Below are 12,695 nucleotides of genomic sequence, written 5' to 3' on the forward strand. Positions count from 1 at the left end.
GGTTCTTTGTCGCCACCTGTTGGTTACACAATGTAATTTCTACAACAGTGTCAAGTTCTATTAAACAGCTATTTTAATCTTTACCATAAGCATCAGTGTTTATATCTGAACTGTAAACTGTTATCTCAGTACTTCTGTGTTATTTAATTGTTTGTAACTAACTGAAAAAGTGTAAAAACTGAATCTTTCTTTATCAAATGCAGATTTGAATGCAGCGCTTCGAGGGATTGATAAACAAATGCAAATCATTATCATTTATTATTCATGTTTTCATCAGTGTTCAATTGTGCAGCTTTACACTGAATGCATTAATGCAGGATAAACAAACCGCGACAGGAAACACCTTTAATTAATAATCTAAGAAAGCATTTAGGTCCCACCACAACTTTTTCCATCATCATTGTATTTTACAGGGAAGCCAAAATGCTTTCATACTTGTGATTTGAATGACGCGGCAGGCAATCTCTCTGCAATTGTTTTAAATGTCAGATTAACTTACAAATATAAAAGAGTTATTAATCCATGTGTCACGTGCGTTTCAAACTGTGGGTTATCAACCGTGATCCATTACATCCCTAATAAACATTAATATAAATGCTAATTTAAATTTTTGTAGTACACACATCTATGAGTGTGCATTTATATATGGATAATAAATATACACAATACATGCACATATATTATGTAAATACAACTTTAATTTGATTATTCACAATTAATCGTTAAACAGCAATAGTTGGGATGAATGTTTTAGTGACTAATATGGTTTTTCTCTTTCTTCTTTTTTTTTTTTTTCCTTTTTCTATGTCAAAGGCAAACAGACCTCCTGCCAAACTCAATCTTCTCACCTGTCAGGTGAAGCACAACCCAGAGGAGAAGAAAAGTTTTGACCTCATCTCACGTATGTTTGCACCCGTCACTGTTGCTTCACACCCACACACATTTATAAACCTGAAACAGGAGCTCTGTTAAACCAAACCCTGGCTGCGAAACAAATCATCCCATTTCACATTTGATCACTTGGTAAAGTAAAGAGTGTAGCTAAACATGACAAGGACAATTAACTTAAATGTATTGAACATATTTTAGTGATTATATTATATTATATTATATTATATTATATTATATTATATTATATTATATTATTTCATATTTTATTATATTATATTATATTATATTATATTATTTCATATTTCATTATATTATATTATATTATGTTATATTATTATATTATATTATGTTTTATTATATTGTTTTATTTTATATTATATAATTATTATATTATATTATATTATATTATATTATATTATATTATATTATATTATATTATATTATATTATATTATATTATATTATATTATATTATATTATATAAGGAATAAAATAAAGTTCCCAGGCAGCTCTATGTTGTAGCTTTTCTATGTAGCAGTGCTGTTGTTATCTATGAGGAAGTTCTGACTGAGGAAATACTGGCTGAGTGATTTTCTCCCATGTTCCTCTGCTTCCTTTAACATCTCATCTAACCACAGGAACCTTTCAGCTGAGAGAAAAACAAGTTCAGTTTTCTTTGTCCGTCCATGAGTGGGAATATTTGAGCTTATCTCGCCTGTCTCCTCCTTTTATGCTTTTCCCATCCTTTATTCCTCTTTCCAGATGGATTGTCAGAGTGTCACTTTTTCAGGGAAACACAGATGTTCCTCTGTTAAACAACACAGCTGCCGTTTTCAAACATAATAATGTGTATCTACAACAGCTTAGCCTCTGAAATTGCATGACTGCCATTTAGGACACAGTGGTGTTGTTTTAGCATGAGTCAAATGATCTGTACTAATATATATATATATATATATATATATATATATATATATATATATATATATATATATATATATATATATATATATATATATATATATATTATAAAAACATTTATTTTTTATAATTTATTTTTTATTTATAAACATTATTTTTTCACAATTCTAACTTTTTCTAAAAAAATCAATTATTGCCATTGCACTCAAATAAATTTAAGTAAATCTAAGGTACTAAAATGAATAAAACAGAACCGAGCTATTATATATGTATATATTTTTTAATTAAAATGTTTGAATCAAATTAGTCTGCTTTTTAAAGCTCAAACACTTGACCGTTGAGTGCATAGTGCATATTTTATAGTGCGATATTTGGCACACGGTTTTGTCTCTTATTTATTAATGTCATGTTTCTGTTAAGTCCATGTGAACCAGAAGTTATTTCAGGATGTTGATGTGCCTCAAACTGAAATGAAATATTGAGTAGGGGGCGGTGCTTTCTTCTGTGCATCATTAGCTACGTTTCCATCCACCTATTTTTATGTGCATTTTAGATATGCGCATAAAACACTGGTTGACGTAAATGGCAAGATGCGCATGAAAAAACATGCACATAACTGAGTTGGAAAAACTTTTTATTCGATAAGAAAAGATGCGCATAAACTACGATAGAAACACTTTCACCGAACAAATTCTAGTATGTGCATTAAAATGAATCATGTCATAAAAATGTGTGTGAATGGATAAACCAGCAGGCTGAGCAAATTGTAAAATCTTTGAAATGTTGTTTTGGTCATTCTAAAACACCTTCACCGTTTCAGTATTAGTGTTATTAATAGTAATAACAATAACAATATTAACAATAATACTGAGATGGTTACGGTATTTTAGAATGGCCAAAACAACATTTCAGATGTATTACAGTGTGCTCAGCCTGCTGGTTTATCCATTCACACACATTTTTATCATCACACGATGTCTTGTTTATCCTACTCAGTTATGCGCATATGTTTTTTTTGTGCGCGTTTTTAAAATTGATGCGCATCTTGGCGTTTCAATTAATCATTTTCTATGCGCATATCCAAAATGCGCATAAAAATAGACGGAAACGTAGCTAGTGTTTCATAACAAACTAACGGTAAGAGGGTCGTGGTTAAGAAAATGAATATGCAGTTGCTATAGATGTCCTCTGGCTGACGTCGTCAAACTGTCAAATGTTTGCTTTTTTTTTCTCCAAAAATCTATTTGTCTTGTCGTGTAATAGTCTTTCTTACATCTTATGATTCGTAGATGACAGAACATATCATTTCCAGGCAGAAGATGAGCCAGAGTGTCAAATGTAAGTGGTTTTATGTTCTGCTTTCAAAGGAAAACTATGGAACATTACTCATTCTTCTAGAAAACTACTACCTGAAAATAACAACAAATTACTGCTGTTTTTACAGCAACAACATGTTTTTTGCAACAATTAAGACAAAGATAACCCTCTAGATAGTAATTATATTAGACTTTTGGTATAACTTTTCTATTTTTTTAAATCACTGATATGAATCATTATTCGGTTGTGTACATTGTAACAATTATGGCCATAAAAAATGGCTGTAGCTTGTGATTCATGTTTGTTTTCAATTTAATTATGTTTTCAAAATGCCTTGTTAAACCCCTCTGACAATTTTTGAGTTCACTTTAGTTTAAGTACTAATTCTCACTATTAACTAGTGGCTTATTACCTGCCTTTTCTTAAGATACTGGCTTTTTGTAAGTGCTTGCTGTGCTAGGCATATATGAGAATACCCCTCACAAATCTCTTATTTAAATATTCTACTGGATCATTTACAATATTATATTTGTGCATATATATTAGATTAGTAGTAGTAAAGCCAAATTTGAAGCTTATCTAACAATAGAACTTACAATAACGGTAAATAAATTAGTAGGCCAAATTTATACATTAAGGAAAAATATTAAATACAAATATTTTAAAAAGAGCCAAAATCAAGAGAAGCAAAAAATATTTAAAATCTTTTTGAAAGTTTGTATTTTTGTTTTGCTATATTTTGCTTGATTTTTAAAATGTATAGTCTTTCTATTTTTAAAGATGTTTGGTGACTAAAATATTATTTTAATAAATGTATCTATTTCATACATTTGTTTTGTTCATATACCCCAAAATATATGACATATTTACTGAGAAATGGATAAAGTATATTCCTAGTCCTACCTAACACCCAAACCTAAACCTTAATAACCATTAGAAAGCAACATAGTTAATGGATTATAAATAGCAACAATTATTATGTATCTTAAAATAAAGCATGGCCTAATTTACAGTACAAAAACCAAATAATGAGCTGCCAGTTTAAATATTAAATATTTTTTAATTGATTAAATTAGCTTTTTTTTATTATTCTACCAAAAATTTATTTCATACCTCTTTTGTTAATCTAAAATTAAGTAAAAAAATGTATTGTGTTGATTAAAAATGAATATAAATGTGTTGAATTTAAAACTTATAATTACGTAATTATGAATAATCGATTCTATCTGATTGTTGTGATCAACTTTTTGCGTGTTATTTGTAGTTGGGTGAAGTATTTTTGTTTTTCTTTTCTGTCCTTGATTTCTTGAAATTCTTGATTTTCTTTTGGATGTCAAATAAAAACACTGAAATATTGATGTCTGTTCATTGTGTGTGCTGTCAGATGGATCTCAGTGTTGCAGAACAGTAAAGAAGAGGCGCTCAACAACGCCTTCAAGGGCGACCAGCATGTTGGAGAAAATAACATTGTGCAGGAGCTCACCAAGGCCATCCTGGGAGAGGTGAAGCGGATGGCGGGGAACGATGTCTGCTGCGACTGCGGTGCTCCTGGTGAGTGACCCGGACATCCACAGGAAACAGGAAGTGGAGAGAAAATTAGGTTCAAATTCGGCTCACAGGAAGGGTCATATTAAAATAATGCGATACAATTCTGCTAACAATAATTAATATTTTGAATTAGTTAATAATAATAATAATAATAATAATAATAATAATAATAAATATTATTATGATTATTATTGTTATTATATATATATATATATATATATATATATATATATATATATATATATATATATATATATATAATTGTACAATTATTAATAGATAATTAATTTTGTACTTTATTATTAATAATAGTAATAATAACAATATAAATTATCATTATTATTATTAAATAATTATGTTTATTATTATAAATTTTTTTTAAATAATTTAGCACTGTATTATTAATAATATTAACAACAGCAACAACAACAACAACAATAATAATTATAAACATTAAAGCAAATGCTGCTGATAACAATTTACTATTCCATTTAGCACTTGAAATATTTAACAGAACTAATAATAATACTACTAATAATCATATATTACTTTAATAAATATAGTATAAAACAATAATGGTGACAATTGTTGTGTTTATTAACATTTATGTAGTACAACATTCAATTATAATTATATAATTTTGTATTATTACAAATGTTATTAATAATAATAATAATAATTATTATTATTGTATTAGAAATAAAAAAAAACAATTGCAACCAAAATTATTATAATAATGTTATTGTTATTATTATGTTTATTAGTATTTTTTATTATCATGATATAATAAAGTTGTTGTTATTATTATTTCTGATATTTATTTTATTATTATTATTATTACATAATTGCATTAATACTAAATATTATAATATAATTGTTTATAATTGTTGCATTTAATTATTTAATTTTACTACCATTTTATTGTTGTTACTTCTTTAGCCAGTTCTCTTGGATCAAGAAATGTTATAAGCTAGATGTAGGTTTTTGGAGCACATGTGTTAACTGCTTGAAATTTGCATAACTGATCACAAACTCCATTTGCCATTCATGTAAATGAGGACAAGCCCTTTCATCTTTTAAGCTTCATTTGCATGTTACACATTCATGATTGACGGCCTCTTTGAAAAGTCTTAAAGCATGTTTTTGTTTCCTCATTCCCAGGCCCCACATGGCTCTCCACCAACCTGGGCATCCTGACCTGCATCGAGTGTTCGGGGATCCACAGAGAGCTGGGCGTCCATTACTCCCGAATCCAGTCCCTCACACTCGACGTCCTCAGCACCTCCGAGCTCTTGGTTTGTGTTTGAGCTTCAGCACAATCTTGAGTTTATTTATCTGCTTCAGCATGCTTGAAATTTTTATAGGGTTCGCTTAAATCACTCAGGCTCTTTGGGAGTCATTCCACATGCACGATTTCAGCCCAAAGCGTATTTAGGCCAGCAATTGAGGATCATTAAAGCAATTACAGAAGAACTGTTCGCCACAGCGAGAAAGGCTTGCGTCTCAGATTGAGTGCCAAGATACATTGTTAGGCTGATTGAGATATTATGAAGTAGCAAAACAAATCAAATAGAGCCTGAATAAATGAGTTAACGCAAGACGCCTCAAACAAAAAAATAAATAAATACATTTACACACCTGTTATTTTGAGATTTTTCATTTTTAGCACACAAATCTGAACATTGGATCAAATCAGGTTAAAATTCATATTAGATTAGATTAGATTTAACTTTAATGTCATTACACATGTACAAGTTCAAGGCAACAAAATGCAGTTTAGGTATAACCAGGAGTGCAATAGCAGCAAGTGCAGGATACAGGTAAAAATTAAAAGTGCAGCTATAGAAAAACTATGGTGATATTTACAGATGGATGTACTATAATCATTATATAAAGGTTGTATTAACTATGAACAGAGTTTTATAGTAGATGAATATAGAGTTGAAAATTTAATTATTAGCCCTCCTTTGATTTTTTTTTTCTTTAACTATTTTTTCAATGATGTTTGACAGGGCAAGTTTTCACAGTGTCTGATAATATTTTTACTTCTAGAGAAAGTCTTATTTGTTTTATTTCTGGATAGAATAAAATAGTTACATTTTTTTAATACCATTTTAAAGTCAACATTGTTAGCCCCTTCAAGCTATATATTTTTCGATTATCTACAGAACAAACCATCATTATACGATAACCTGCCTAATTACCCTAACCTGCCTAGCTAACCTAATTAACCTAGTTAAGCCTTTAAATGTCACTTTAAGCTGTATAGAAGTGTCTTGAAAAATATCGAGTAAAATATTATTTACCGTCATCATGACAAAGATAAAATAAATCAGATATTAGTAATGAGTTATTAAAAATATTATGTTTAGAAATGTGTTTTAAAAAAATCTGCTCTCTGTTAACCGAAGTTGGGAAAAAAAAATAAACGGGTGCTAATAATTCAGGGGGGCTAATAATTTTGACTTCATCTGTATGTACGGTTTGCTATTAATAATCGGAGGTATGCAAATAGATGTAAACATAATAACAAATGTATGTGTACAGTGTGTATGTGCAATTCAAGATGAAGTAGTGTGATGAATATGTGCAATTTTAATTGTGCAAATATTAAATAATAAACAATGCAGAGTTCATGGGAAGTGTAAGTCACGAGGTATAAAGAAAACAGAAAAAACAGCATGTGAGCAGGGTAAGAGGAGTTCTTAAGAATACTAAGTGCTCAGCGCTCAGTGTTTCTTCTGCATGTCCTCTTGAAGTGAAAGTGGTGTCCCTGTCATGCATTGAGCAGTTTTAACCACCTGCTGCTGTGCCTTACGCTCAGTAAAAGAGCAGCTTCCATACCTGACTGTGACGCATTTAATAACGGTTTGATTTTTTCATGTATTATTAACACCTCCATAATTTTGAAAACTATTCTAAATAAAAATTAAACAATAAAAATTAACGAAATGTTTTTTTACAATAAGCCAAATTATGTAGAAACAAATCTCTAAATAAAATGTACTGGTGTTTTTGGTTTGTTTGTTTGTTACAATTACAAGTGTTTCTTTTATGCCACTTTATTTTAATTTGTGTTTGTAGATTTTATTTGAGACATTTTAATGTATATATTTCTCCATAACTGAGCCATAAATCTTCACCAAATTTCTTGTATATTAATTTTTTATCTACAGTGCATCCAGAAAGTAATCATAACACTTAACTTTTTCCACATTTTTTATGTTACAGCCTTATTCTAAAATAGATTAAATTCATTCATTTTCTCAAAATTCGGTCACACTTTATATTGTCTCTTATACCTGTGAACTTACATGGTAACTAGATGTGTAAGCAGTATGTAACTACAGTGTATGTACACACTGGTACATAGTATTTACTTGTGTAAAACTGGTGTAACTACACACATGTAACAACCCACTGAATAGTATGTGTAAGTTCAAATGTGTAACAGGACATTGGTAACAACTCTTAAGAAAGTACACATCGTAACAAGAATTATGTTAGTGCATTGCAGAACAGCAATACGTACTTGCAGGTGTTTTTCCACTCCCACATTTGTTTGCATACTATGTACTTGTTAACACTGTATGGCAAAACTAATGCTGCATTAGAAGGTTTCACCTTGTAATACCAGTGTACTTACAAGGTAACTCCACAAGAACTGTCCACTAGATTCTTATGGTTTGAAAGTCCTTTAGATGCTTTTCGGCAAATTCAAGGCGGGTAGTGACTTCAGTCTGGCCACTTTACCATGCAGGCCTTATTGGTGGATTGCTGCACAGATGGTTATCCGTCTGTAAGGTTCTCCTCTGTCCACGGAAGAACGCTGGAGCTCAGACCTCCCTGACTAAAGCCCTTCTCCCCTGATCAATCAGCTTAGATGGCCAGCTGGCTCTAGGAAGAGTTCTGGTGGTTCCAAACATCTTCCATTATTGGATGATGGAGGCCACTGTGTTCATTGGAACTTTTAGAGCAGCAGAATTTTTTTTGTAAACTTCCCCAGCCTTGTGCCTCAAGACAATCCTGTCTCTGAGGTCTACAGACATTTCCTTTGTCTTCATGCTTGGTTTGTGCTTTGACATGCATTGTCAACCCTGGGACCTTATATAGACAGGTGTATGCCTTTTCAACTCATGTTTAATCAACTGAATTTACCACAGGTGAACTTACATGAAGCTGCTGAAACATCTCAAGAATGATTAATGGAAACAGAATGTGCCTGTGCTCAATTTAGAGCTTCCCAGCAAAGGCTGTCAATACTTATGTAGTTGTGATTTTTCAAGTTTTTATTTTCAATAAATTTGCAACAGTTTCAAAAAAATCTTTTTTCACATTGTGATTATGGTAGAATTTTGAGAAAATAAATTAATTTAATCCATTTTGGAATAAGACTTTAACAAAATAAAAATGTGGAAAAAAGTGAAGCGCTATGAAAACTTTCCAGATGCACTGTATGTGAAAAAAATACTTCCAATCCATTGTTCAGATTGTTGTGCTAAAAATGCACATTAGCTCACATTTAGTAAAATAATACAGAAACATAACATGTTAGAAAATGTGTTATACACAAAGAAACTAACTATTAGTTATTTTCTCTCTCTTATTCACATTCAGTGTCTTCACATTGTTTAAATACAGTCCGTTGCGTGCAACTGTTGATTTCAAGGATGTGTTTTGTGTGTTGTGTGATGTTTAGCTGGCCAAGAACGTGGGGAATGCTGGCTTCAATGAGATCATGGAGGCCTGTCTGACGGCAGAAGATGTGATCAAACCGAATCCAGCCAGTGACATGTAAGCTGAAGATTGTCTAAAAATTTTGCATTGCTCTATCAATTTACTAACTTATTCAACCTGAGAGGCTTACCACACATTACCTTGTGTGGTGCACTGTAATGTGTTTATGTTTAGCTTTTAAAAAATCACTTCATTTTCGCATGAGAAACGATTGATGGAAATGACAAATGAAAAGGTGAGGTGCCTGAGGTGGTTTTGGACTTGATATTGTTTATGCTCAAACAGCAACATTACATAAAAGTTCAACTGAAGTAAAATAAAACAAGTGAAATCGTAATCAATGACCTTTTTAAATTCCCCATGTATGACAGGCAGGCGAGGAAGGACTTCATCATGGCCAAATACACAGAGAAACGATTCGCTCGTAAGAAGTGTCCAGACGCACTGTCGAAGCTGCACACGCTCTGTGATGCTGTGAAGGCCCGGGACATTTTCTCTCTCATCCAGGTCTATGCTGAAGGAGTGGATCTGATGGAGCCCATTCCTCTGGCTAATGGACATGTGAGTGTTACCATCATACCTCACACTAGATTATATTACATCTTTACAACTTTATTTATAGAGCACAATTAAGTTCAACTTCATTTAAGCAAAGTGCTGTACAAAGATTAAAAATAGAAAACTGATAGAATAATGATAGCAATACAAATAAAAATTGTACCTAACAAATACAAACAATTATATAATATTTTTTTATATTATGTTATATTAATTATATTTATTAAATTATATTATTATATTATATTTATTATATAATATTATTATATTATATTAATTATATTATATTTATTATATTATGTTAAATTATATTTATCATATTATATTATTATATTAAATTAAATTATATTTATTGTATTATATTAATTATTTATTATATTATATTATTATATTAAATTAAATTATATTTATTATATTATATTATATTATAATTTTGTTAATTGTGTTGACTTTTAAGGCAAGGCAAGTTTATTTATATAGCACATTTCATACACAATTCAAAGTGCTTTAATTCTTGATTTGAACATGTCTAATGTTGGAGCACATCTGATTTCTGGAAGCTGATTCTAGCAGTGAGGGCGTAGTAGCTGAAGGCTGATTCATCTTGTTTTGATTGAACACTTGGAATTTCTAATTTAAAGATCTAAGTGATCTGTTTAAAGTGATCGGTTTGTTTTCAGTGAGCATATCTGTAATGTAATGCTCTGATTTTCTGGTTGTGGTCAGAATCCTGGCAGCAGCGTTCTGAATGTGCTGCAATTGTCTCACTGCTACGGCCGCTCTACTGAGAAATATAGGTTTAGCAGAATAGCAGCACTTTAATAAAAGGCCTAAGCAGAAGGCATTGTGCATATCAAAAAAGGCAAACCAACAGATTAATATCATTTAACAGATCCCAGATTTTTAAAGAAAATTTTTAGAAGTAACCCCATTTGTAATCTTTATTATTTTCATAAGTAACTGTAATTTAATTACACTTTTTTTTTTCTCAGTAACTGTAACAAATTAGTTACATTTATTTTGTAATTAAATTACGTAACGGCATTACATGTAACTAGTTACTCCCCAACACCGATTGTAACAAAAGCTTTCATAAATGTTCTGTACTCCTGGTTAATCCACATACAGTGAATTCTGTCAAAAAATATCACAACCTTTCAGCCACGAGTAGCTCTTGAGTGTACAAACACAAATAGTAACCAAGCTAGAGAATAAACATGTTGTTTTGTTTGTCTGGCTGCGGCAGGAACAAGGTGAGACGGCTCTTCATCTGGCCGTGAGACTGGTGGACAGAACCTCCCTTCACATCATCGACTTCCTCACCCAAAACAGGCAAGAGCCAGACACACCCGAAAACACCTTTTTCCCGAATCTGCTGAGCGAGTGCTGACCGATGCTGTCCCGCAAACTCAATCTGAATCAACGGCTTTTATGTCCTCGTTTGACCACAGCTATTTAAAAGAGCTGCTCCTGAAGGTTAAAGAGGCTGGGGCTGGAACGGAAAATTGAGATTAAATGTTGTCTAAACAGGCAAAATTGTGTGCGTTTCTCTCCGCAGTTTAAACCTGGATAAGCAAACGGCTAAAGGAAGCACAGCTCTGCATTACTGCTGCCTGACGGACAACAGCGAGTGTCTCAAACTGCTGCTCAGAGGAAAAGCCTCCATAGATATCGGTATGAGGCAAATCTCACGTAGTTCCTGTCCAAAGCGGACGTTTGGGTGCGACGTAGTGAAGGATTCCCAAAAGTCTTGTTTTGTCTGGTGATTTCTTTATTTTCAGAATGTTTTCAGATGATCTTCTTGTTTTGACTTCAGCTTGATTTGAGAAGGTTTGTTGTCATGAGTAGGGTTTGCACCAGCTGATTGTAAGTTTTTTTCTTAAACTGGAATGTAAAGTCAGCACTAGGAGCTTAGTATATTCTAGCTAGTTTGTAGCTAAATTTTTGCTCACTTCAGTTGTACCACAAGTTCTTAATGCAAACAGGAGTTAATAGGTCGTAAGCTCTCTGTAAAGTCATGCGCAGTCACCTTGAATGACTAAACTGATTTAAATTCTGCAACTAATGCATCCATATATGACTGTTCTATGAAATTAAATTATAAATAACAAAAGCACATTAAATTACTGTCAGTCACTAATAACATACAATGCACACATCTGCATCGCTAGCCGTGAATGGGCCGTGAATTTTTTTATATCCTACTCATGAAAGAGAAAAGAGCAGAAAAAAAAACTCAGCTGTGCAGAAATTCTTGTTTTAATTGATGGATACAACAAACACAAAACACTCCTTTATAGAAAATTAAACTCTTCCTTCATAAACCAAAAAAAAAAAAAGCCAGATTTGGGAGGAAATTAAGACTGTGAGTAGATTCTTTTCGCAAGCTCTTCAGTTAAGTCGTAAGTATTTAATTGGAACAGCGTTACATTTAAAATTTAGGTTCAGTGGGGCAACACAAATATATTTAGTAGTGTGTAAGTTGTAACTTAGTGTCGCTTTAAGTCACAACTGGGCTATGTTTGAACTTGCGCACTGCTTGTGCAACTGGCCCCTGTTGTTGAACCTAAATAAATGGAAATGTAATGTTCATTTAGTGACCTTCGGGTCATTCAAGATGTTGGTGGCATTTTTTCTGAAATAGTTCACTCAAAAAATGTAACTTTTCACACCATTTACTCTCACTCAAGTTTTTTTATTTTTATTTTACTATTAATCAAAGAA

At 31.6% G+C, this 12,695-nt stretch overlaps 1 protein-coding gene across 9 annotated transcripts in view; it reads left to right on the forward strand.

Moving 5' to 3' along the window:
* The window catches only part of asap2a (ArfGAP with SH3 domain, ankyrin repeat and PH domain 2a), a 139,560-nt gene that overhangs the window by 109,145 nt on the left and 17,720 nt on the right, over positions 1-12,695 (forward strand). For all 9 annotated transcript variants that reach the window (XM_087289412.1, XM_087289414.1, XM_087289409.1 and 6 more), the window contains 8 exon segments: positions 814-901; positions 3,101-3,149; positions 4,513-4,679; positions 5,838-5,971; positions 9,376-9,470; positions 9,785-9,974; positions 11,218-11,303; positions 11,530-11,645. In XM_087289412.1, the coding sequence (XP_087145538.1) occupies positions 814-901; positions 3,101-3,149; positions 4,513-4,679; positions 5,838-5,971; positions 9,376-9,470; positions 9,785-9,974; positions 11,218-11,303; positions 11,530-11,645 (925 nt within the window).

The sequence above is a fragment of the Danio rerio genome, chromosome 17 (assembly GCF_052040795.2).
Source record: "Danio rerio strain M-AB ecotype USA chromosome 17, GRCz13ab, whole genome shotgun sequence".
Classification (NCBI taxonomy): domain Eukaryota; kingdom Metazoa; phylum Chordata; class Actinopteri; order Cypriniformes; family Danionidae; genus Danio; species Danio rerio.